Raw genomic sequence first — 26,804 nt, 5'->3', positions numbered from 1 at the left:
AGAAAAAAAGTGTCACAGTTTCCACTTTTTCCCCATCTATTTGCCATGAAGTGATGGGACCAGATGCCATGATCTTAATTTTTTGAATGTTGAGTCTTAAGCCAGCTTTTTCACTGTCCTCTTTCACTCTCATCAAGAGGCTCTTTAGTTCCTCTCTGCTTTCTGCCATTAGAGTAGTGTTATCTGCATATCTGAGGTTGTTGATATTTCTCCTGGCAACCTTGATTACAGCCTGGCATTTCCTATAATGCACTCTACATATGAGTTAAATTAGCAGGGTGACAAAGCTTCTCTTGGTTCATGGCAAATCTGCCTCTTGGGAAGGGTATGTTTCAGACTGTGTGAACAAAAGTGAAGGCTTGGAGGATAGAGAGAGAGCTGAAATAATTCATAACTGGGTGTGTGTGAAGGATACAGAAGAGAAAAAGCTAGAGAAGATCCTATGGGTCAGGTAGAAATATGGTGTGGGTAGTCACTGGAGGATTTTAGGCAGATGAGAGTGACTCAATTCCTTATTCATGGATTAGACAGATCATTCTGGAAAGAAGTACAGAGGATGGACTGCCTCAGGTAAGGTTGGTTGTAGACCCAGGGAGAGGCTGTCTGCACAGCCCTCCTGCCATACACTGACGAAGACCCAGGAATGTCAGTGTATGTCCATATGTGACTTCAACACGGAAGTCAGGACTCTGACAGAAAGAAGCATTCTTCATCAAAAACATTTTTAGACTGTTATTTAAGTTTAAAAATATGCTTTCATATATTTTTGTGGAAAAGAGGCCCAAGTTACCCTAAGACTTGTTTTTTATTAATCTTGCATGGCATAGTGTTTCATTTTAAATAGAAAAATCATATATTTGGTTTATTTATCTTTGGGTATCATGCATCTAAAAAGGAATAGATTTTAAAAAGTCAGATAAATGTGCACACCTTAATGTTTAAAGATTCTATTTTTGCATAGGATATTGATATAGAAATGCCCCAAACTGGATATGCCCTGTGTTACACAGTCTGTAGTGGTGCTGAGGACCACACTGATCCCTAAGGACGAAGTTTTTTAAATGAAAAGTACATCTACTGTGAGGCAGGTCCTGCTGGTTATCACAGGAAATTCTTAGATGGACATTAATCCCTGGTTTTCCCTCTCAGGTGTTCCTTTTAAATTTCCTGACAAGTCTTTGCTTTTCTAGAATAAAGACACTCCATGTTGAAGGTAGATCTGAGAGTTAGCATCTGGGTCACATAACCACCAGATGATAAAACCATCTTTCTTTCCAGTCTCAAAGAAAAGAGTGATTATTTGGATCTGATCTAGCCTTCCTTCCTGGAGAAGGAAATGGCAATCCACTCCAGTACTATTGCCTGGAAAATCCCATGGACAGAGGAGCCTGGTAGGCTACAGTCCATGGGGTCGCAAAGAGTCGGACACAACTGAGCGACTTCACTTTTGCCTTCCTTTTGTGAAAGAAAAGCAAGTCACAGAATGCCTGCATTTCACTGTGACAGTGGCAGCAACTACACGTCATTCTTTTCAGTGTAGGCTAAGCATCTACTCGTCTCAGATGCCAACTGGTGCTCTGACTCTCCCCTCTTTGAAGCAGCAAATGCAGTCTGGCCACTGAGGTCCACACGTGCATGAAAGAGATGAGAGCCCCGCTGCTCTGGTTGCAAGGAAGAGCCTCCCACCCACCCACTTACACGCAGAACCTCAAATAGCTTCCTGAGCTTTTGTAATCTGGTTTGCATACACGTGTTTGGTCCAGTTCTTACATTCTCCGATTAGAAGGTTGATCCTCAGCAAGGCAGCGTGAGTCAATTCTGTTCATGTTTGCCAGAAATAAATCTTAATCTCCCTTCTTTCTTTTTTCTTCTTGAGACAGTGCTCTTTCATTATTGCACACTGATTTATTTTAAAAATATTTGCAGATATGAAAGCAAAGTTGGTTTCACACTGAATCTTTTCCTCTTGAAAGAATTAAACCACCATGTATGGTGGAGACTCCTTGAATTTCTAAAAAAGTGAAGCACCACCCATGTGTACATCCATGATGTAGCTCGGGCATTTATAGATACTTGTGTCCATATGATCAACACTCTGAAATAATAAACCCATCCTGTTTCACTGATTAAACAACTAAGATTCTGATACGATCTGGATCTTCAGAAGAGAGCAAACTGTGCTGGGCAATCCCTTCAGTTCGAGGAAATTTATTCAGACTTTCTGAAAGAGGAGTAGGGTGGCTTTGAATCATTTGAAAATATTTCTTCCCATTTTAGAGGCCTCTCACTTTTCCTTTTTGTATTATGATTATTTAGAGTTTATCCAATCTAAACACATATTTGCTGTCGAAGGGCAAATGTGTTTTATTAAAGAGTCACTTTCTTTCTTCTGATGACCCCACCCATCTCTCCTCCTGACTCCCACTGAAAGAGTTCACAGTGATGCTGACATCTGGGCCCTAAGTGATTGTCCCTAAGCTGGCCAGAGCCAAATGGCTCCTCCAGAGGTCAGTTTGGTCAACCAGCTCCAGAAAAATGGAGGTTCTGGATGCAGAGTGACTATCAGAGATCTTGTTTAGGCCAGAAACTCATTTGTTTGTTTATTCATTCATTCATTCATTGCACAAACATTAAGAAGAGCTTTTTATACCCCCGGAGCATGAGGAAGTACTAGCTGATTGTGAAGAGGCCTGCTGTTCACAGTGACTGTGCTCGGGGCACCACACAAGTGCCTGAAGACCACCAGCTCCTGGTCCCCAGAAGACAAGCCTAGAAGCTTGAAGGCAGAGCAAGCATTGGAGCTGGACTTTGAGGAATGGCCTTCGTTCTGGGGGTGGAGGTGGAAGGCAGCCACCCCTGCAGAGGGAAGGGCAGCAAAGAAGTGGAAGATGTTGGGATGAGGGGAGGGACAAGCTAGGGGGTGGGGGGCAGATCCTGAAGGCAGTGAGAACAAACTGAAGTATTCCTGACGTGGTGGTGGGATGGGGTAATGAGGGCCAGACCTAGGGTGCTGGCAAGGAGAATGGGCAGGCTCGACATGAGGACGTGGTGGGCAGGCTTGACAGGAGGACATGCCAAAGGAAGAACAAGAGCCCAGGAAGCGTTGGACGTGGGGCTAAGGAAGCTGCCAAGGTGGCTTTCACATTTTGAAATGGCAGTGATGCCCTTGACTGAAATAAGGGATAAAACACAACCACTTGTTTTTGGTGAGAAGGTTCTGAGTTTTGTTTTGAATGGGGTGACTATAAGACTGAAGTTTATGTTTCTTGTGTATCACATACCTGGAACGCAGAAGAAAGCCATGGTCAAAATACAAGCAATCCCCCCCTCCCCACACAAAAATACAAGCAGAGGAGTCAATCAGGGAGATGTCAGATTATAAAGGACCCAAGTACATTTTGAAATTGGGTGTGTTGGCAGCACTGGTCTTGTCTTCCTTGGATCCCTGTCTCCTTTCCTTTTTAAAAGTAACTGAAGGTTATGAGGGTAACAAGGCTTTGGGACTTCCATGGTTGTCAGTGGTTAGGATGCTGAGCTTTCACTGCCAAGGCCCGGGTTTGATCCCTGGTCAGGGAACTAAGATTCCACCAGCCACCCAGTATGGCCAAAAAACAAAACAAGAAAACTCCAAACAAACAAAAAGGGGTGAACGGACTTTGAAATATTGGAAACCACATCAGCGCTCTCCCCTCCTGCTCTTACCCACAACTTGGTGATTGACATTCTTGGGCCTAGGATTCTAAGTCTCAGGCTTGCAAGTCCTTGGGCTCATCTGGAGTGAGCTTCATCAGTTTGTCCACACAGAGCAGGATGAGGGTGAGAAACAAGAGACTCCACCCAACAGCCGCCGCGATCCAGCCGTATTCATCTACTCCCGTGTGGCAACACCGGGCTGCTTGTGGGCAGAAGTCAGCGTCTGGCGGGGAAGAGAGGGCAAGAAGGACAGTGTCACCCCAGCCTCCCTTCCCCCCAGGCTATTCTCTGGTATTCATAACATTAAGACCAGTAATAACAGGATAGCACCATTTACTAAGGCACGCCCTGCACTGTGCTAAGAGCTCTACACATGTTCCCTTCTTTATTGTTCACAAAGTGGATAGGCACAGTTATTCCTCCTGTTTGGCATGCAGGAACTGAAGCTATCACCTGCCCAGGGGCACGAGATGGCAGAACTAGAACGCAAACCCACGTTTGTAGGAGTCCAAAGCCATGTTTGTAGCCTCTACATATTGCTGCCTGTTACTCTCCTTTGTTAGTGCCCAGAAGTAAGCACATGTGGTCATTCAATGGGGGCAGAATCAAGGAGCCAAACTTAGAATAAAGCAAACTTCCTATTAATTAGACACGCACCACAGTGGTTGTTTTATGAAGCACTAGGCTCCTTACCACTGCAAGTCTTCAAGTGAAAGATGAACAGAAAAATGCAAACAGGTACCAGAATGAAGCTCCTGCATTGGGCAGGAATCGGAATGGCTCATGTTTAGGATGTTTCCACTCCCAAACTTCTATAAGCATTCGAAATCAGGGGGTGACTGCTGCTGTCCTGAGGATGGGCCATTAAAGCCAACTGCACCAAAAAGTGTGAGCTTACATGGGGACCATGGCCAAGACAGCTTTGTAGACGTGCCCTGCAGATGGTTCTGGGGCTGTGAACAAACCACACTGGGGTGCGAGAGGGCCAGGCAGGCGCTCAGCCACTCAATGCCAATGAACAGAAAGCAGGAGGCTCAAGAGTCCCTCCCTGTTCCGAGATGAGCCCTGGGCTAGGGCAATTGCCAGGAGAAGCTTACTGGGGCACTGCTCCAGGGTCTCAAGATTCTCTGGATGGTGGACGGTCAAGGTTGAGTTGCTGCTGCTGCTTGCTTCTGCAAGAAAAGATAAATGACAATCTCAGGCAGTAGGAAAAGCCATTCTCAGGCATGGAGTTGGCAGTTTTTGCTTGAATCAGTAGTGAGTATTATGACAGTATTATAGAAGTTCCAGTAGAGGTATGTTGAGATTTCATGCAGCAAAGTTCTGTTATAGCCTTAACTATGTCCCCCAAATGCGGTAGTGCTTTATTATGGAAATAGGGCTTTACAAGAGGCAATTAAGGTGAAATGGTTAAGTTAGTCCAGTGTGACTGGTGTCCTTGTGAGAAGAGGAAGAGGGACCAGGGATGGGAACTCATAGGGAAAAGAGGATATGAGGACCCAGTGCAGAGTGGGGTGATCTGCAAGCAGAGGAGAGAGGCCTCGGGAGTAAACACAGCTGGTGACACAGATCTGGAGCCTCCAGATCTGTGAGAAAAGAGGCTTTTGTGGTTTCAGCCACCCAGGCTGTGGTATTTTGTTCGGCAGCAAACTCACACACTCCCCTTTTCCAACCACTTCCTATTCCCATTGAGATGCTTTATCTTTATATCTCATCACCCTTCTGTCACCAAGGGCCTCTGTTTAAGCTGCTTTCTATGCAGATAAGTACATCTAAGAAGTGTTTTTTTTTTTTCCCCTAGCATATACTAACACAGTCTCTTAAAAATCTGCCACGTTCTTTCATAACTAGCTTCAGTTTCCTTCAAAAACTTGAACTAAACAACATCGAAGTCTGACCTTGATTCTTTATTTCTGATGATTATGATGTTAGTATTCCGAAAAAGGGTGTGAAAAACTAAACACACTACAAGCAAGTTGAGAGGTTTATAGCATATACAGCACTTAGAATTATACAGCCCTTGATTAATAAACAAGGCACCCAATGATAAAAAGGCACTTTAGCAGAAAATATCAGAGCCTGGGGAGTGGGGAGGGATTACAGAGATGAACATAAGGATCCCCAAGGGAGAGAAACCATGGGCTGTGTTCCCTCCCATCACTGAGAATAAGAAGGTAGGCAATCTGGGTCCGCTGTGTCCAATATGGTGGCCACAAACCAGAGTGGCTGTTTCAGTTTATTAAAATGAAATTAAATGAAAACTTCAGCTACTTGGTCATACTGTTGCTGGTGCTAAGTCGCTTCAGTTGTGTCCAACTCTGTGCGACCCCATAGACGGCAGCCCACCACGCTCCCCTGTCCCTGGGATTCTCCAGGCAAGAACACTGGAGTGGGTTGCCATTTCCTTCTCCAGTGCATGAAAGGGAAAAGTGAAAGTGAAAGTGAATTCGCTCAGTTGTGTCTGACTCTTAGCGACCCCATGGACTGTAGCCCACCAGGCTCCTCCATCCATGGGATTTTCCAAGCAAGAGTACAGGAGTGGGGTGCCATTGCCTTCTCCATACTAGCCACTTGCAAAGTGCTCAATCATGTGGCTGGTGGCTTCCATGTTAGAAAGATAGCAGACATGGAACCTTTCCACAATCAAAAAAGTTCTGTTAGAAACAAACTCAGAGACTCAGAGAACAAACTCATGGTTTCTAGGGGGCAAGGATGTGGGGGAAGGGATAGTTAGGGAGTTTGGGATCTACACGTACACACTGCTATATTTAAAATGGATGACCAATAAGGACCTACTGTGTAGCACAGGGAACTCTGCTCAGTGTCCTGTGGCAGCCTGGATGGAAGGGGAGTTTGGGGCAGGATGGATACATGTACACATATGGCCTAGTTTCTTTGCTGTCCCCCTGAAACTATTACAACATTATTAATCAGCTATACTCCAATATAAAATAAAAAGTTTAAAAAAAGTTCTGTTAGACAATGCTGATCTAGGTAGAGCAAGACCGAGAGAGCGTTTGAAAGAATCTTTCTGGAAATTGTATGGCTGCTCAATCTGCTTCTTTGGCAATGACAGAAAAAAGTTTGGAAAATCTCCAGGCCCCACTGACTCTAGGTTAGCATGTCCTTCAAAGGTACTTGCTGTCACATAGCAGAATAACTTGGGAGGAGACTTCTTGATTAGCCAAAGCCAGGAAATTTCTGCTCAGACTAATTTTACACTACCCCCTCCCCAGCCGCTCCAGTGTCCTGCTAAAATATAGTAACTAGCTTGATGCAATCTGATTGCTACTGTAAATTATTTACAGCTAAATGCCTCAGAGCTTGGTTTTTATTTGCTTTGGAAAAATTGATTCCTCCATGTTTTAATTTCCCTTGTTACCTGAATAACTTCCTTGACCCTGACTTTCATCTCCCCTCTACCTTAGTAGGGAAGTGGTCCTGGTCTAGAACTGGTATGTGGAAAAAAATCAAGTTAATGAAACACTAGTAGTAGGTTAACCCGTATAAAATCGCCATTTCTATAGGTCCAGAATTATTCAATATCAGACATTTTATATGGTTCAAATCAAATAACCTAGTATAAATTCTGAAGAACTGAAATATCACCCACCTCCCTCATAAGCAAAGCCAGCCAGGGACTTGTCCGTTTGGAGTCACTTCCAAAGTAAAGGCTACTGGAAGGATCCAGCTGTTCAGTGCAGTGAAATGGGCCAAGTGTTTGAGGCCTTCACATAAGCAAGGCACCTCCAGGGTAAACAGAAAACACTCTTACTTGGAGAGGGGTGATATTGGAAAAAGTAAAAAGAACATGCTAACCTTTGTTGAGTGTTTGAAATGAAGTGAAAGTGTTAGTCATTCAGTCAGGTCTGACTCTTTTTGACCCCGTGGACTGTAGCCCACCAGGCTTCTCTGTCTGGAATTCTCCAGGCAAGAATACTGGAGTGGGTTGCCATTCCCTCCTCCAGGGGATCTTCCCCAACCAGGCACTGAACCTGGGTCTCCTGCATTGCAGGCGGATTCTTTACTGTCTGATCCACCAGGGAAGCCCCGTTGGAGTGTTTACCACATGCTATTTTATTCAAAGGTCTTTATGTGCAGTTCCCCTACTTCGTCTTTACAACAGCTCTATATATAAGCACTGTGATTCTCTCCACATTAGATATGCGCGAACTGAAGCACAGGGAGGGTAAAGAGTTTGCTTGAGATCACACAACTAGTCAGTTGTGGAAGCTAAAGTAGAGTTGAGGCTCAGAGGCTTGAGAGCCCACCCTCTGAACCTCCCGAGGAGAGACTGTGAGGAGAGAGATGGACGCTGCTTGGCATGGGGGACCGTGAGGGTTGGCTTTGAGAGAGGGAGAATCTGCCAGGGAGCAGGGCAGGCTGTTCTGAGGAACCAGGTCAAAGCCAAAGGCAAAAGCCAGGAGCATGAGAATGGGAGCGAGGTCCCTGATGTGCAGAGCCCAGCCTGGGAGGGCGCTTCCTAACACCCCCCTCGGCCTCCCTGACAAAGTGGGGTGATAATCCAACATCTCCTGAGCCGGGTGAGATGGGGGAAGTTTTAACAGCATACGGCAGCCTTGTGTGTTGAGGTTTGGTGAAAGTTGCAAAGGATGCCCAGGGTTAAGGGACGGACGGATGTCCTTAGGTGAGAGGAGGGCATGCAAAGGGAGGATGATAGCCACAAAATACAGAATTGCAACACAATTACCCTGAGCAGGTGCCACTGAGAAACAGCAGCCCAAAGATGCCGTTTTAGGTGCACCTTCTGTCTCTGATGGGAGGGACTCGTGCTAGCTCCCATCTTGGCTTACTCTGGTCTTAGGTAAACCCGCATCCCACCCTACCCTCTCCAGCCTAATCCTTCAGATGAGAAAGCCCTGCTTCCTCTTTCCTTTGAGCAGGACCAACCCGAGCCAAGGAATCCTCCTCCTGCCTCCTTCTCTCCCCCACCCTCCCTCACTCTTCCCAGTGTGGCGAGAATAAAGCTCACGGTTCTACCTGCCAAGTAAACCGGGTGCAAGGAGAGGAAGGCCAGGCCGAGGACCAGGGAGGCCCAGGGTGCCAGGTGGAGGCGCTTCATGCTGAGGAGAGAGGCTTCTGTGTGCACTGCCCCTGCAGAGGCGAGCTGAGGGCTGCCTGCCATGCACCCCGTGTGTGTCTCGTCCTGCGGGAGCTTGGAAACAACGCTGGCAGAGGTGAATTTCTGCTCTGTGTTTGGGGGAGAGAGAGGGGGTGGAGCAAAGGGAGCTTGGCCTGTCACACCTGGCTTTCACCTCTCCAAGAGGGAAGCTGAGCTGTGTTGGCTGGGGGAGGAAGAGAGGGTAAATTTTGTGGTTCTTACTTAGCTTTCATTTTGTCCCTGCTGAGAAAAAAGAGGACAGGGGAGGCAATCTGGGCCCTGCTGGTTCCTTGAGGATGAGTTTGCTGTCTCTTTCACTTGCAACCTTACGTCCTATATTCCCTAGTCCATCCTGTCCAATACTTTCTGAGCCCCTACCCTCTTGCTAGGAGCTTCCCTGGTGGCTCAGATGGTAAAAAATCTGCCTGCAATGCAGGAGACTAGGGTTTGATCCCTGGGTCGGGAAGATCCCCCGGAGAAGGGAATGGCAACCCACTCCAGTATGCATGCCTGGAGAATCCATGGGGTCATAAAGGGTCGGACACGACTGAGCAACTATAACACACACACACACACACTCTCTTGCTAAAGTCTAGAAATGCATGTCCTCAAAGTGCCTTTTTACAAATATGCATCATTAAAGTACAGAGCAGTAGTTTAGAAAGGACCTGAGAAAGACAAAGCACTTTGCTTCTCAGCAGCCGTGGGCATCACCTGCTGCCGCATAAGGAAGATAACATTTGGGTTGGGTCTTGATGGACGACTAGGGTTTTGACAGGCAAAGAGGAGAAGGGGACATCATAGGCAAAAGGGATGGGCAAGCAAAGCCCCAGGGGTAAGAGATGCTCAGAAGTCCACTGTGGCCAAGAGGCTGAATGTCCCATGTGTCAGGCTCGGGGGCTGAATTGTCAGGAGACCAAAGGCAAGTTTTGTGAAGATTTTGAACTGAGTAGTCATTTGATTGAGGGGGCTTCCCAGGTGGTGCTAGTGGTAAAGAACCTGTCTGCCAGTGCAAGAGAGACAAAAGAGATCTGGGTTCTCAGAACTGAAAGAGACATGTGTAACCCAATGTTCATCACAGCACTGTTTACAATAGCTAGGTCACGGAAGAGACCTAGATGTCCATTGGATGATGAATGGATAAGAAAGCTGTGGTACATATACACAATGGAGTATTACTCATCCATTAAAAAGAATACATTTGAATCAGTTCTAATGAAGTAGATGAAACTGGAGCCTATTATACAGAGTGAGGTAAGTCAGAAAAAAAAAAAAACACCAGTACAGTATATTAACGCATATATATGGAATTTAGAAAGATGGTAATGATGACCCTATATGCAAGACAGCGAAAGAGACACAGATGTAAAGAACAGACTTTCGGACTCTGGGAGAAGGTGAAGGTGGGATGATTTGAGAGAATAGCATTGAAACATGTATATTACCATATGTGAACTAGATCGCCAGTCCAGGTTCAATGCATGAGACAGGGCGCTCAGGGCTAGTGCACTGGGATGACCCTGAGGGATGGGATGGGGAGGGAGGTGGGAGAGGGGTTCAGGATGGGGAACACATGTACACCCATGGCTGATTCATGTAAATGTATGGCAAAACCACTACAATATTATAAAGTAGTTAGCCTCCAATTAAAATAAACTAATTAATTAAAAAACAAAAAGAGATCTGGGTTCTGTCCCTGGGTCAGGAAGATCCCCTGGAGGAGGGCATGACAACCCACTCCAGTATTCTTGCCTGGAGAATCCCAAGGATAGAGAAGCCTGGTGGGTTAGAGGAGCCTAGTTGGCTATGGTCCGTAGGGTCGCAAAGAGCTGGACATGACTGAAGCGACTTAGAAGGCACACACATGCAGTTGTTTGATTGAGGCACCACCTTCAGTCCAAGGCATTCATTGAAGGCCCACCATAAATTTGAAAGGCATGATCCAAGGCATTCGAGACCCAAAGATGATTAAGATTCAATCCGTCCTCTTGATGCCTACTCATAGTGCAGCCATGAGGGCAGGCAGGAAGGAAAGAACTGGGAGGCAATGTGACAGGTCTCATTGTGGGTATCGTCCTGGGTGATGGGGATATAAGAGGGAGCAGGAAGTCTGCCTGAGAGGAGCAGGGAGAGAGTCACAGAGGAGCTGACCTTTGGGCTGGGTATTGAAGTTCACATGTGCAGGTGAGAGTAGATGGACCTCGAGCGAAAGGAATGACACCTACATGGGAGAACTGTCTGTGTGTGCTGGCTGGCCGCCATGGTCTTGATATGGGCATTATGTTTCTATGCAAGCTTGGGTCTGGTTGAGAGAGTGAGGGATGAAATGCAGCTTGTTCCAAGCTCTGTGGCAGCGTTACAGGAAAGAGGACCCCTCCCAGGGCTCTAGAGTGGGCTCTTGTCTAACACTCAGAAATGAATTGTTTGAGGAGACGCAAGTCCTGACAAAGCAAGACACTTTATTGGAGAGGGGTTCCCAGGCAGAGAGCAGCAAGGTAAGGGAAACCCAGGAGAATGGCTCTGCCACGTGGTTCACAGTCTCGGGTTTTATGGTGATGGGGTTAGTTTCAGGGCTGACTCTGGCCAGTCATTGTGCTTGGCCTGTAGTTGACTCTGGGTCCTTCCTGGGGGGCTCAAGCAACTCTCAACCAAGATGGATTCCAGTGCTAGGGCTTCTGGGAGGTTGGCAGGGCACATCCTCTCCTCCCTCCTCTTTTTGCCTCCCCTCACTCCCGAATTCTCCCAGTTGGTTTCAGCACCTGCCTCATGTTCCTTATGAGACCTCCTGTTGTGAGATAACCATGCAAATCGTTATCATTGTGCCTGGCCAGGGCGGCTGGTTTTAATCAATGGCTCCCTACCAGGAGGACTTGTAAGCCATGGGCAAGCCCAGAATAAGGATGTCTAATTGTTATATATTGGGCTTCCCTGGTAGCTCAGCTGGTAAAGAATCCACCTGCAATGCAGGAGACTCTGGTTAGATTCCTGGGTCAGGAAGATCCCCTGGAGAAGGGATAGGCTACCCACTCCAGTGTTCTTGGGCTTCCCTGGTGGCTCAGATGGTAAAGAATCTGCCTGCAGTGCAGAGACCTGAGTTCGATTCCTGGGTTGAGAAGATCCCCTGGAGAAGGCACGGCAACCCACTCCAGCGTTCTTGCCTGGAGAATCCCCACAGACAGAGGAGCCTGGTGGGCTCCATGAGGTCCCAAAGAGTTGGATACAACTGAGTGACTAAGCGCAGCACATTGTTATACATGAGCCTGGAAGAGACACTTTTTTTCTAATCTACCGAAAGGTACAAATTAATGGTGGCCCTCTACTCTTGGGTTTGGGAGCAGGGAGCAGAAGTGCCTTAGGAATGTTTATCTTCAGGCAGTGTACCAAAGTCCAGTTTAGACCTACCACTCATCTGACTATTCAGCAATTACCAAGCAGCTGCTGTATCCAGGCCCTTGGGAGTGGGGATTAGCGGGCGGGGGCCTGATGTGGGTAAGGCCACATGGCCCCAGTCCTCAAGAAGCTCAGGGTCCAATGAGGAAGATGGATGGACAGTGACAACGCAATGAAATAAGTGTAGTGAGGAGGGTTGGGGCCTTGAGGATTCAGAAAACATTTTACAAGGGAAGTGGCACTTTGACCTGAAACTTAAGAGATGTGTAGTTTGCCAGGCACAGGAGAAGGGACCGGTGTGTGCTTGGCCTCTGAGGCATGACTGTGTGCCTCTTGTTTGGGGAGTAATTATTGTCCTCGGGGTATGGCCTGGGTCACTGTGTATCTGGTTAGACTGAGAACAGATTGTAAGCAGGCCTACATGCCAGACTGAGGAAATAGTCTATCATATATTCGGGGCACCTATAAGGAATTTGTAGACAGGGCCACCTTTGTATTTCAGAAAAAATATAGGATAAAGGGCGGGTCTGGGTTCAGAGAGATTATCCAAGAAGCTGTTGCAGAAATCCCAGACAGACAGCAAAAGACACAGACACACACACATATACATGTGTTTGTATATCCCCTTTATGAATAACAGGCTTGTCGTGGTGAAGGGACTTGTATAACTCAATGAAGCTATGAGCCATGCCCTACAGGGCCGCCCAAGAGGGACCGGTCACAGTGCAGAGTTCTGACAAAATGTGGTTCACTGGAGGAGGGAATGGCAAGTCACTCCAGTATTCTTGCCACGAGAACCCCATGAACAGTATGAAATGGCAAAATGATGGCACTACAAGATGAGCCCCCCAGGGAAGAGCAGAGGGCAATTACAAATAGTGCCAAAAAGAACGAAGTGGCTGGGCCAAAGCAGAAATGATGCTCAGCTGTGGATGTGTCTGGTGGTGAAAGTAAAGTCTGATGCTGTAAAGAACAGTATTGCATAGGAACCTGGAATAGTAGGTCCATGAATCAAGGTAAGTTGGACGTGGTCAAGCAGGAGATGGCAAGGGTGAACATCAACATTTTAGTAATCAGTGAACTAAAATGGACAGAAATGGGTGAATTTAACTCAGATGACCATTCTATCTACTACTGTGGGCAAGAATCCCTTAGAAAAAGTGGAGTAGCCAGCATTGTCAACAAAAGAGTCTGAAATTCAGTACTTGGGTACAATCTCAAACCAACAGAATGATCTCAGTTCATTTCCGGGGCAAACCATTCAATATCACAATAATCCAAGTCTATGCCCCAACCACTAATGCTGAAGCAGCTGAAGTTGACCAGTTCTATGAAGACCTACAAGACCTTCTAGAACTAACACCAGAAAAAAGGGGTCCTTTTCATCATAGGGGGCTGGAATGCAAAGTACTCAAAAGATACCTGGAGTAACAGCTAAGTTCGGCCTTGAAATACAAAATGAAACAGAGCAAAGGCTAACAGAGTTTTTTCAAGAGAATGCTCTTCCAACAACACAAGAGATATCTCTACACACAGACGTCAACAAATGGTCAGTACCAAAATCAGATTGATTATATTCTTTGTAGCCGAAGATGAAGAAGCTCTATATAGTCAGCAAAAACAAGACTTGGAGCCAACTGTGGCTCAGATCATGAAATCCTCATTGCAAAATTCAGACTTAAATTGAAGAAAGTAGAGAAAAACCACTAGATCATTCAGGTATGACCGAAATAAAATCCCTTATGATTATACAGTGGAAGTGACAAACAAATTCAATGGATTAGATCTGATAGAAAGAGTGCCTGAAGAACTATGGATGGAGGTTCATGACATTGTACAGGAGGCAGTGATCAAGACCATTCCCAAGAAAAAGAAATGAAAAAGGGCAAAATGGTTATCTGAGGAGGCCTCACAAATAGCTGAGAAAAGAAGAGAAGCTAAAGGCAAAAGAAAAAGGGAAAGATATATCCAACTGAATGCAGAGTTCCAGAGAATAACAAGGAGAGATAAGAAAGCCTTCTTAAGTGATCAGTACAACAAATTAGAGGAAAACTCTTGAATGGAAAAGACTAGAGATCTCTTCAAGAAAATTGGAGCTATCAAGGGAACATTTCATGCAAAGATGGGCATGATAAAGAACAGAAACAGCAAGGAGCTAACAGAGGCAGAAGAGATTAAGAAGAGGTGGCAAGAATACACAGAACTGTACAAAAAACGTCTTCAAGACCCAGATAACCTCGACGGTGTGGTCACACACCTAGAGCCAGACATCCTGGAATGTGAAGTCAAGTGGGCCTTAGGTAGCGTTACTACCAACAAAGTTAGTGGAGGTGATGGAATTCCAGCTGAGCTATTTCAAATTATAAAAGATGATGGTGTGAAAGTGCTGCGCTCAACATGCCAGCAAATTTGGAAAACTCAGCAGTGGCTTCAGAACTGGAAAAGGTCAGTTTTCATTTCCAGTCCCAAAGAAGGGCAATGCCAAAGAATGTTCAAACTACCACACAATTGCAATCATTTCACATGCTAGCAAGATTATGCTCCAAATCCTTCAAGTTAGGCTTCACATAGCAGTATGTGAACCGAGAACTTCCAGATGTACAAACTGGGTTTAGAAAAGGCAAAGGAACCAGAGAGATGCTCTTGATACCGTTTTCCCCTTGGGTCCCCACAGAGATGGCATCACTTAAGAGATTGAGCACTTTCTTAGATTTTTTTTTCCTCTCATCTTTTGATCTCTGTTCTCGACACTTCTCTCCAGTACACCCTGCTGTGAGTTTCACAGATTAGAGCTGGTTTATTTAACAGGCACTGAAGACGACAGCAATATGTGGGGTCTACGGGATTCTCAAGGGTCCTGAAAATGTTTAAGACCTGAAAAAATGGTCTCTGATCCAAAATATGAACAACAGCAGCAACAACCAAATCTTTTCCAGCAAAAACATTTATTTCAGGAATTCCTGGTGATCAGTGGTTAGGACTCGGGGCTTCCACTGCAGGGGGCAGCTAAGATCCCGAGTGCTGTGGCAAGTCCAAAAAAAAAGAAAAAAAATTATTTCAAAAGCAAAGTTATATAATTTATTTCAAACATTTAAATGGAAATAGTTTAAAGTAGGATGTTGTGTGCATTCTAATATGTTTGATATGAGCAGAACATGTTCATCCAAAATGGTCAGAGCCTGGGACATAGATTTGCATCAGCCCTGGATGGGACTGTTGTGATGAGAGTTTGAAAAGCACACACCCATCAACTTAGAGGCATCATATTAGATGCATTAACTTAGACAGCATCATATCAAGTCATACAACAGAAAGTAATTAAATAAAGAGGATGGCAATGACCCCCCCCTTTTTTTAAACACGTTTTTAGTTTATTTGGGCCTGTCTTAGAACAGGTGTTTGCAAGTCAATTTTAAAATCAAACATTCTCTTATCAATAGATGAAAGGATTTTATTATCCTAAAATAGGATGGACTTGACTGGTCTCTGATAGCTCATTATTTCCCCAAAGAAGGGCTGTGTGGTCACTGTTTTATAAGGGTCACCATTATTAGCTGTCTTTCATTTTAACATGTCTATAAATAGTAAATCCGTGCAGTAGGTTACCTTGCCTCATCTTTCATTTTACATCAGGTTTGCTTTGGAAACTATACCAGGAAGTTGCATTGCTCAAAGCTAGACATTCTGCAGGAACTTTCTCAAGACTTTTTTTTTTTTTTTCTCCCGTGGTTGAGATGGGTGTTTGGTTACACACGCTTTAAAGTCCAGGCTAACGTACTTGTGACCAAGCTCCAAGTTGGGGTTGGGGTGACCTAGAGGATTGGGTTCCAGGACCCTTGCTGCCTCCAATTTTATCTGTTTTCCTTGATACAATTTCATTTGAAAAAGAGGAGAAGGGGAAAAATGTTTCCTGTACTAAATGATTAAAACCAGGATTCTCTGGCCTGGAATGGTCTCTGTGTTTGGGAAGGATATTTTATGTTGAGAGAACTTCCTTTGTGATTATATACATACATATATATATATATATATATATGTATATATATATATATAAAATTTATTTTATTGAAGTATAGTTCATTTCTGCTATACAGCAAAATGATTCAGTTGTACATATATACATTCTTTTTCTTATTCTTTCTTACTATGGTTTATCACAGGATATTGAATATAGTTCCCTGTGCTGTATGGTAGGGCTTTGTTTATATATTTTATATATAACAGTTTGCCTTTGCTAATCCCAAACTCCAAATCCATCCCTCCCTAGGCCCCCTTGTGATCCTGATTGGCCCCTCTAACTGCCCCTCCATCTCTGGGAAGAGACCACTGACTTTGAACTTGGGGCTTTCATTTCTGCTTCATCCACTCTGAGAATCATGGTCCTACCAACACTTGTGTCTGCTGTCTCCTAAAATATGGATGTGAGAGTTGGACTGTGAAGAAAGCTGAGCACTGAAGAATTGATGCTTTTGAACTGTGGTGTTGGAGAAGACTCGTGAGAGTCCCTTGAACTGCAAAGAGATCCAACCAGTCCATTCTGAAGGACATCAGCCCTGGGATTTCTTCGGAAGGAATGATGCTAAAGCTGAAACTCCAGTACTTTGGCCACCTCATGTGAAGAGTTGACTCATTGGAAAAGACTCTGATGCTGGGAGGGATTGAGGGCAGGAGGAGAAGGGGACGACAGAGGATGAGATGGCTGGATGGCATCACTGACTTGATGGACGTGAATCTGAGTGAACTCTGGGAGTTGGTGGTGGACAAGGAGGCCTGGTGTGCTGCAATTCATGGGGTCGCAAAGAGTTGGACACGACTGAGCAACTGAACTGAACTGAACTGAACTTCTCAGCAGAGATGAGGTCTTTGGCTCTTCCTATGTGTGGCTTTGTCAGTATCCCTTTTCATAAAACAATGTCGGTTGCTAGTTGCTTATGGGACTAGAACACCTAGACCTTCCCCTGAGCAACACTTGGTTTGTGGAGGAGCTTCAGTTCAGTTCAGTTCAGTCACTCAGTTGTGTCTGACTCTTTGTGACCCCATGGACTGCAGCACGCCAGGCTTCCCTGTCCATGACCAACTCTGGAGCCTGCTGAAACTCATGTCCATGGAGTCAGTGATGCCATCCAACCATCTCATCCTCTGTTGTCCCCTTCTGTCTTCAGTCTTTCTCAGCATCACAGTCTTTTCCAGTGAGTCAGTTCTTCGCATCAGATGGCCATGGTATTGGAACTTCAGCTTCAGCATCAGTCCTTCCAGTGAATATTCAAGACTGATTTCCTTTAGGATGGACTGGTTGGATCTCCTGGCAGCCCAAGGGACTCTTAAGTGTCTTCTCCTACACCACAGTTCAAAAGCATCAGTTCTCCAGCGCTCAGCTTTCCTTATGGTCCAATTCTCACATCCATACATGACTACTGGAAAAACCATAGCCTTGACTAGATGGACCTTTGTCGGCAAAGTAATGTCTGCTTTTAATATGCTGTTTAGGTGGAGGAGCTTAAGTTCACCCAATGTCATTCAGTTACGGGTGTAAGGTTTGGCGAGAATGAGGAGTACCCTAATAAGAAAAATGGAGGACTACACTGAGTCCAATTTGAGATCATACCATAGAGCTGATAAAAGGAACAATGTGACCAAGGCCTGGAGTCTGCTATTTGGACCATTTCCAAGCAGTTCCTGGGGTGATCCCTCCAGCTTGCTCATACTCCACAGTTGCACTAGAGGTTGGTGATACCGTGGCCAGGACAGAGGTGGGTTTAACAAAAAAGAATGTGACTTGTGCTTGGCAAAGCCCATTTTCCTCCTCAGCCGTGGATTTCATCATTTCCCATCTTCTCAGAGTATATTTCTGAATTTTCAACCATATGGAAGTTTTCCAGTTATCATTTTGTTTTTGATTTCTAGCTTAATTCAGTGTAATCTGCGAACATACTTGGATGACTTTTTAAAATTTGTTAAGAACCTTCATATGGCCGTGGAGAAGGAAATGGCAATGCACTCCAGTATTCTTGCCTGGAGAATCCCATGGACAGAGGAGCCTGGTGGGCTACAGTCCACGGGGTTGCAAGAGTCGGACATGACTTAGCGAGTAAACCAACCACCATCATATGGCCAACTTTTATGAATGTTTGATGCTACTTGAAAAGTCTGTTTTGTGTAGTTGTGGGGGTTTCAGGATTCTGCCTTAAGTTAGATTAAGAATGCTAATGGAAAAAAAAAAGAGTGCTAATTATGAATAGCTCACATCTTCTAAATATAGTGGTGTGTCCATGTCAGTCTCAAACTGCTCATCTATCCCTTCCCTACCCTGTAATGGTATGTTCTTTCTCTAAGTTGGTGAATCTGTTTCTGTTTTGTAAATTTGTCCAAAGTCACTGCAGATGGTGACTGCAGCCATGAAATTAAAAGACACTTACTCCTTGGAAGGAAAGTTATGACCAACCTAGATAGCATATTCAAAAGCAGAGATATTACTTTGCCAACTAAGGTCTGTCTAGTCAAGGCTATGGTTTTCCCAGTGGTCATGTGTGGATGTGAGAGTTGGACTGTGAAGAAAGCTGAGCGCTGAAGAATTGATGCTTTTGAACTGTGGTGTTGGAGAAGACTCTTGAGCATCCCTTGGACTGCAAGGAGATCCAACCAGTCCATTCTAAAGAAGATCAGCCCTGGGTGTTCTTTGGAAGGAATGATGCTAAAGCTGAAACTCCAGTACTTTGGGCACCTCATGCAAAGAGCTGACTCATTGGAAAAGACTCTGATTCTGGGAGGGATTGGGGGCAGGAGGAGAAGGGGACGACCGAGGATGAGATGGCTGGATGGTGTCACTGACTCGATGGACGTGAGTTTGAGTGAACTCTGGGAGTTGGTGATGGACAGGGAGGCCTGGCATGCTGCGATTCATGGGGTTGCAAAGAGTCAGAAGCAACTGAGCGACTGAACTGAACTAAGTTCATCTGTGTCACTTTTTTTAGATCTCACACATAAGCCGTATCATATGATATTTGTCTTAGAGTGAGTGTAATTAAAAAAAAATCTGTCTCAGACAACTTCAGTATCTGCCCACTCTCATTGGTCTGTTTCTACTGTCTATTATTTCTGCTGGTTTTCATTCATGTTGTTGTTTGCTTGTGTATTTTTTATTGTATGAAAAATTGTAATTGCGTATGATTGTTTGTAGAAATAACATGAGACCTGGGATGACCTAGGATGACACATGATTTTTTTTTATTTTCCTGGTTGCTTTAATCAGGTGCTTGTGGTTACAACAATATGCCCTTACATCAGTCCTTGCTTAGGAATTGAGATGATTTATACCTGACTTGTAGACATCATTTCAGTTCAGTTCAGTCGCTCAGTCGTGTCCGACTCTTTGCGACCCCATGAATTGCCGCACGCCAGGCCTCCCTGTCCATCACCAACTCCTGGAGTTCACTCAGATTCAAGTCCATCGAGTCGGTGATGCCATCCAGCCATCTCATCCTCTGTCGTCCCCTTCTCTTCCTGCCCCCAATCTCTCCCAGCATCAGAGTCTTTTCCAATGAGTCAACTCTTCGCATGAGGTGGCCAAAGTATTGGAGTTTCAGCTTTAGCATCATTCCTTCCAAAGAAATCCCAGGGCTGATCTCCTTTAGAATGGACTGGTTGGATCTCCTTGCAGTCTTTAGTTCAGCTTATTTTGGTCATCTTTCCTTCAATGGGGCAGGTCTTTATAAATTTTTTTCCTAAAGGAAATAGAGGTGAGTGTACACACATGTGCAGAAAATATATGTCCAAGATTCTCCATCTCAACATTACAATATTTATGAAGATAAAAGCTTAGAAGTGGCTTATAATGGGATAAAATGTTAAACACTTTTAAATTAAGATGATATCTTTGAATAACATTTATTATTTGGGAAAACACTTGCTATATAACAAAGCAGAAGAAGCAGGATATAAAACTGTATATTCCAGTAACACTCCAGTTTTGTAAGACTTACATATACAAAGAAAAAAGTTTGAAAAGTACCCTACCAAGATGTTAGCAGTGAAGTGAAAGTTGCTCGATCATGTCTGACTCTTTTTGACCCCATGGACTATACAGTTTATGAAATTCTCCAGGCCAGAATGCAGGAGTGGATAGCCGTTCCCTTCTCCAGGGGATCTTCCCAACCCAGGGATTGAACCCAGGTCTCCTGCTTTGCAGGCGGATTCTCTACCAGCTGAGCCGCCAGGAAAGCCCAAGGTGTTAGCAGTAGTCCTATATAAAATTAAAAGAAAATTTATATTTTCTTATTCACATTTTTTTATGTCTTTCAAATCCTCTATAAGGAATGTGTATTATTCTTAAATCAGGAAATAAAATCAAGTTATTACATTTAAAAAAAAATAGTTCACAGGAAAGCAATGCAGTCAGAATGGAGTAGATAGACCATAGTTTGCAACATCTGTCTGATTGCCTGGGGAAAATTTCAAGGTCAGGAAATCTTTCCCATTTAAAAAATAACCTTATTGAAGTTTCAAGTTGCATATGCTACCGAGAACTGCTTATTGGACAGTCTTTGTGCTTGAGGTGCCCAAGATACATAACAGAAGTGCGGACACACCCAAGAAGAAGACTGGAAATAAGATTCAGAAAAGAACACCAGTAACAACATAGAATCTCAGTGTTGGAAAGGCCCCTACAGGCTGCCTGGCCCAATCCTTCACCCATAAGAATTCACTCCTACAAAAAAGTAGTAGGTTACAGTTTGGTATTGCAGTGTTTGACCTCTCAAGGTTATTACTTGGACTTTGCTAAAATGTGTCAAGTGACAGGTTCATTACTAACTTTGAAGGCAGCCATTTCCAAGGTGGGGTAGCTCCAGCTGGAAGAAAGTTAGTAAGTTACTAGCCTGGAGCCCAGAAGGGCATACTAAGGTGAGGTTAATCAGCAATGGAGGGAGAGCCTGTTGACTCCCAGCCTCTCTGATTGGCAGTCCCTGGCTCCCTTCAGTTTCCAGTCTGACCATTTGTGCAAAACGCTTCTGTTGGCAAAACAGAGCTTGTGGTTGGCTTCATCCTTTGTTTGATAAACAGATGTGTGTTCCCAAAAAGTAATTTTAAGCTAAGGTTTTTGGGAAATAAGCTGCATGTTTGTAATAAACAGCCAATTTTTTTTTTTCCAGTTTTGTCTACATGCAACTAAAAAGGACCAGGTAGTATTCAGCTAAGTGAGAGGTTGTTGGCCCTCTCATTTCCAACATCTGACTTCTCTCCTCCATGGCCTTGCAGCCTCTTCTGTGATGTTCCATTGCTCTCTTTCTCTCTCATTTTCTCATCTCTCCTGCCCAGGCTGCCCAGAACCTCTTAGGGTCAGTAAAACTAACCCTGACTCAGGATTCTTGGATTCCAGTTTTCATGTTGTCACTTCCTGTGGGACCCTGGGGGAGTCACATACCTTGCTGATAATGTTACCTGAGAGAGATAGTGGGTGTGGGTGTCCCTCTGGGAGGGAAATCTGTGGAAATGGAAAATTCAAGCATGGGGGAAAGTCCAAGGAAATGCTGCCTTCCATCCAATGTGGGAAGACCTTTGTCTCGGGTCCCCAGCACTCCACAGAGGGGATAGAGGGATTTTGCTCCATATGGTGCCTACACAAAGGGATATAGAAACAAACTGTGAGAAACAAATTGGGAAGTTGTGGGGCTGAAGGGAAAACCTTGTGTCAGGAGCCCTGGCCTCTGTACCCAACTGTGTCCCTGAGTAGCTCTGTGACCTTAAGCAAATCCCTCACCTCCCTGGGCTTGTTTGCTTACCTTTAAAGTAAAGGGATTGGATAGATCTCTAAGTTTTCTTCCAGAAGCGAGATTCCATGACTCTGTTCAATATTGCACATTAATGGAGGAAGAGAAATGAGCTAGTAAGGTTTTTTTTTTTTTTTTTAAGAAAGTAGAAGTAGAAATTATGCTGGGAAGAAGCTCCCTCAGAGAATTTATTTGTAAAAAAAGATTTTTCTTAAAAAAAAAAACACTTTATTTTTAATTGGAGGATCGTTGCTTTACAATATTGTGTCAGTTTCCGCCATATAGCAACATGAATCAGCCATAGGTATACGTATGTCATCTCTCTCGATACTTATTTTTGGCTCCACAAGGAAGGCCCATCTCCTTGCTGCATGCAGGCTTTCTCTAGCTACAGTGAGCAAAGGCTACACTTCATCGTGCTTCAAGGGATTCTCATCGTGGTGGCTTCTCTTGTTGCGGTTCTCGGGATTTGGAGCGCAGGCTCAGTAGCTGTGTTGCATGGATTTGGCTGCTCCACGGCATGTGGGATCTTCTCAGACCAGGGATTGAACCCATGTCCCCTGCACTGGCAGATGGATTCTTAACCACTAGACCACCAGGGAAACCCCCTACTAGAATTTAGAGTAAATATTATTACAGAAAAGGTGAGTCATTGGGGAAATGCTCCCCAGTGAAAAATCCAGAGATGCAACAGGTAAAGTCTGTCCATGACAAACCTAGGGGCAGTATGTTCTTTGTGATGAAATTTTATTTTCCTAAATCTTACTCCCAGTCAGACTGTGACTTCAAGTGAAGAATGAAAGGGATGTAGAGTAGCTCTGCTCTGGAGAGAAGGGAAGCAGAATCAAGACTAAGGCATGCTGAGGTGGAGAAAAGGGGACCCAGAGGGCGCCACGATGGAGGGTCTTCTTGGGAACAAGGTGGTTGTGGGCTGAAGGTGGGAAAGGCGGTGAGATGGGATGGAGGGGAAAGAAAAACGTTGCTGTCCCTGAGAGAACTGGGAAGGCTCTTACTCAGGGCATGATCTAGAGGATGGAAAGCTATAGAACAACAGTGAGGGCCCAGCGGATACTGGATGGCACCAATACATCCTGAGACCCATCACTGGAGCAGGTCCAAGGCCTAGTGGGAGGGGACGGTCCTGGCTCCAGCCAGCATATGTAATATGGTTATTGGTGTGCTGATAACCTGGACTCATGAATGTTGCTGTCAACAGACTGTACATGTTGTTATGTGTGTGGAGCTGAATGTCATTTCCTCTTTTTTGAACAACTTCAAATCATTCTCTTTCCATCTCCAGCACGTTGTCTGTTAAAGCCTGTTGCGAAGGCTCCTGGCTTGTGGGCTCAGTGCCTGGCCTGAGGCGGACGAGTGCTAGGTAAGTGGATGGTAAAATCAGTTCTTTGAAGGAAGGTGATCAGGCTAGGTTTCAGTTCAGAGAGATCTGATATTGTTTTAGAAAAATCAGGGTGCTACTGTTGCAGCTTGCCTATTTTTGGCATTTCTGGCATAAATTTCTTGCAGGCATTTTGGCTTTTCTCCACTTAACCCCTTTTCATTTTTTTAAGGATGTAATTAGCATTAAAAAATTATTTATTTTTAATTAAGGGATAATTGCTTTGGTTTCTGCCATACATCAACACTCTTTTCATTTTTTAAATTATGATATCCTGAAAATTGATCTAGTAGAGCTGAACATGTGGTTGTGCCCAGCGTCATCCTAATCCCAGGTCCAGGGCTACGAGAACAAAGGAGGCCCTTTGTTTTAGGTCTGCCTTGAAGGTGTATAAGGTGAATGCTTCCCACTTAAGCTTCTCAGGAGCCATTTTAGAGACAGTCTGTAGGGCATAAAAGTGTCTTGCTAGAAGCCTGCATGGACAAGTATGTAGTGGCTGCAGCTGGCATTGTGCCCCAGACTTTCTATAGAGGACAGTGGTATTAAACACTCAATGTCAGAAACAATGTTCATTTGGATAATGTAGGGGATTATTTGCTCTAAGTGGTAAAAGATCTACCTGCCAATGCAGGAAACACAAGAGATGTGGGTTTAACTTCTGGGTCAGGAAGATCCCCTCATAGGAAATGGCAACCCACTCCAGTATTCTTGTCTGGTAAACCCCATGCACAGAAGAGCGTGGGGGGCAAGAGTCCATGCAGTCACAAGGAGCTGGACACGACTGAGCACTCATTCCTTGGCCCTTAATAAGATGCAGTTCAGTTCAGTTCAGTCACTCAGTCGTGTCCGACTCTTTGCGACCCCATGGACTGCAGCATGCTAGACCTCCCTGTCCGTCACCAACTCCTGGAGTTTACTCAGACTCACGTCCACTGAGTCAGTGATGCCATCCAACCATCTCATCCTCTGTCGTCCCCTTCTCCTCCTGCCCTCAATCTTTCCCATCATCATGGTCTTTTCCAATGAGTCAGTTCTTGGCATCAGGTGACCAAAGTACTGGAGTTTCAGCTTCAGCATCAGTAAGTAACTACTTAATAAGGTAGTTTCTTTCAAGATCTAATCCCAAATTTAACTGTTATTTGGGATTTTAAATATATATATTTAAAATATTAAACTTTTTTCTTTTTTTATTATTTATTTTTATTGTAGTATAATTGATTTACAATATTGTTAATTCCTGTTGTATGGCAAAGTGATTCAGTTATATTCTTTTCCATAATAGTTTATCATAGGAATTTTTTAAATTGGAGGATAAGTGCTTTACAATGTTCGTTGTTTTGGTTTCTGCTGTACAAAAACGTGAATCAGCTGTCAGCATATGTATATCTTTCCTCCCTCTTGAACCTCCCGTCTCATGCCAACTCCCAGCCCTTTATACTCTTAAAAATTACTGAGAACCCCAAAGAGATTTGACTTATGTGGATTCTACCCACTTGATACTTATCACACTAGAAATTACAACTGAGAAATTAAGTATATTAAATTTAAGTATATTAATTTAATATACTTTAAAAGTACATTAAGTCATCTGAAATAATATTAACCTGTTATATGTTGATATAAATATATATTTTCAGGAAAATAACTATATTTTCCAAAGTGAACAATTTATGGAGAAGAGAGGCATTGTTTTATTTTTGCAAATTTCTTTAAGGCCTGATGATAGAAGACACTTTTTGTCTTTTGCATCTGTTTTTTTCATTTAATCTGTTGCTATTTGTTATTTTTGAGTATATTAAGAAAGTCTGGCCTAACTTAGATTTTGTAGTGTTAAAAGGGGGGGAAATGTTTTACCAGCTTTTTCAGAGAGCTGTGGATATTTTTCTTTGATACTATACCAAAACTTAACAAGTAGTAATTTTTAAAAGCTTAGTTGCAATGTGGGATCTGAAACCAAATCAGTGACTTTTTCATTAAAACCTACTGGCTAATCATTCACTTTCGATGAATCGTTTGCCTGCACATGATTTTATAACATCATCCTTTAGTCATTTGGAAAATATTGGTACATTCAGTTATGAAGATCTTCCAATGTTGTCACATTTCATGATATGATACACCAAGAGAAGATCATGTTTATTAATATCCTCACAGAAATAGCCCCATCAGAAAAGTTTTTAGTCTTAGGAAGCTGTCAAGTCTTGGTGGCAGCTAAAAGTTTTCTAAAATTGTATCTTTATTATTGGCAACAAATGCTGTCAGTTGTTTTCCTTTGAAGTGACAGAATCATTTGGATCCTTTTTTGAGAAAATGCCTGCCAAATGCCAAAATCTGTCAGCTGCTCTTTCAAGTAAAAAAATTGCTCTTCAGTGAAAATAGCAGCTAATTCAGCCTGCAAGTCAAATAATTGCTTTTCTTCTTTATGCCATAGAAGTGTTTTATGTCTACTTTCCATTCTGTCACACAGGATATTGAAAATAAAAAACCATTTTCTTTTTGGCCTGGACCACTGTTCCAGTCTCATAACTGTTCCACCTAATGCTATTTTTTCCTCCTCTTCAATCCACCCTGTCATTAGAAATATATTTTCAAAGCTTCACACCTGTCTAGGCCTTCTTGTTGCTTTCGGGACAAAGACACCACCTGTTTTTAAATTATTATTTATTTATTTGGCTGCACCAGGATCTTTGTTCTTCGTTGCAGCATGTGGGATCTAGTTCCCTGACCAGGGATCAAACCTGGGCCGCGGCACTGGGAGTCTTAGCCCCTGGGCTACCAGGGAAGTGCCAAAGACACCATCTTTAACACGGATCCTGAATTTCCTCGTCCTTCCCACTTCTCCAGCCTCATCTCACAGGCCTCCTTCTTTCTCTCTACACTGTTTATTCTGCCTTCTCTCCCCAAGAATGCCTTCCTTTAGCCGAGGCTGGGTCTGGTTATGCAGCTCAGACCGTGTGTATCCTCCTTCAGGGTGTTCATCCCAGTATATTCCATGTTGGTCCCTGTAGTTATTAGATGACTTGATGACTGAGGTGAGAGTGTCTCAGATCTGGAGCCATCGTCTGGTTCAAGTCCTTTCTTTACCATTTACTAGCTGAGTGACCTTGAATAGATCCCCTCTCTCTGCCTCAGTTTCTGAATCTGTAGAACAAACAATCAAGAAACCGGGATCCTAATCTTACCTATTTCTTAGGGTTCTGTCTTAAATTAGCCCGCAGGAAGTAACATCTGTGTGTTAGCCATTGACATTAATTAGGATTGTTGTGTCTGACTCTGCCGGGCTCCACAGAAGCAGAACTGATTTGCCTGCTTTATTCTAAGCACCTAGTACCTTCCCTGGCACATTTTCTTTTATTGCCATTAAAACTTTGATTTTAATTGTTTAACTGTCTTCATATTAGTAAATGGATGCGAATTTTAAAAATCAAGTAATCGGAAG

General features: G+C 44.0%; 2 protein-coding genes across 6 annotated transcripts in view; one reads left to right on the top strand and one right to left on the bottom strand.

Annotated features, from left to right (window-relative positions):
- Window positions 1-2,574: 2,574 nt before the first annotated feature.
- TMEM213 (transmembrane protein 213) lies at window positions 2,575-8,885 on the bottom strand. 3 transcript variants are annotated; one of them, XM_042248889.1, is made up of 4 exons: window positions 8,695-8,885; window positions 4,791-4,865; window positions 3,703-3,916; window positions 2,575-3,281 (listed from the first exon to the last, which is right to left on the bottom strand). In XM_042248889.1, exons 1-3 carry the CDS (start codon window positions 8,837-8,839, stop codon window positions 3,747-3,749), a joined length of 390 nt encoding a protein of 129 aa, XP_042104823.1. In that variant the 5' UTR covers window positions 8,840-8,885; the 3' UTR covers window positions 2,575-3,281; window positions 3,703-3,746. The 3 variants fall into 3 exon arrangements, with proteins under 3 accessions (XP_042104823.1, XP_012032603.1, XP_042104822.1); XM_012177213.4 differs by having other exon boundaries at window positions 2,575-2,856; XM_042248888.1 differs by having other exon boundaries at window positions 2,575-3,916.
- The window catches only part of ATP6V0A4 (ATPase H+ transporting V0 subunit a4), a 70,394-nt gene continuing 52,253 nt past the window's right edge, over window positions 8,664-26,804 (top strand). Inside the window, exons 1-2 of one of the 3 annotated variants that reach the window (XM_042248887.2) lie at window positions 8,664-8,891; window positions 23,270-23,347. The gene's annotated coding sequence lies outside the window, so the exon portion shown is untranslated. Of the gene's footprint in view, window positions 8,892-9,276; window positions 10,070-22,016; window positions 22,086-23,269; window positions 23,348-26,804 lie in introns of those variants that run through there. The other 2 variants (XM_060414893.1, XM_060414892.1) reach the window with 2 other exon arrangements.

The sequence above is a fragment of the Ovis aries genome, chromosome 4 (assembly GCF_016772045.2).
Source record: "Ovis aries strain OAR_USU_Benz2616 breed Rambouillet chromosome 4, ARS-UI_Ramb_v3.0, whole genome shotgun sequence".
Taxonomy (NCBI): domain Eukaryota; kingdom Metazoa; phylum Chordata; class Mammalia; order Artiodactyla; family Bovidae; genus Ovis; species Ovis aries.
Note: the sequence above shows the minus strand (reverse complement) of the source record. Positions and strands in the feature narration are given on the sequence as shown.

Bases quoted from the DNA above. Each gene is read 5' to 3' on its own strand.
- TMEM213 (XM_042248888.1), bottom strand. From the start codon at position 8,839: ATGGCAGGCAGCCCTCAGCTCGCCTCTGCAGGGGCAGTGCACACAGAA. The intron at 4,866-8,694 runs GTAGAACCGTGA...CTTTTCTTGCAG, and splicing joins GCACCCGGTTTACTTGGCAG to AAGCAAGCAGCAGCAGCAAC. The intron at 3,917-4,790 runs GTAAGCTTCTCC...CTTCCCCGCCAG, and splicing joins GACCCTGGAGCAGTGCCCCA to ACGCTGACTTCTGCCCACAA.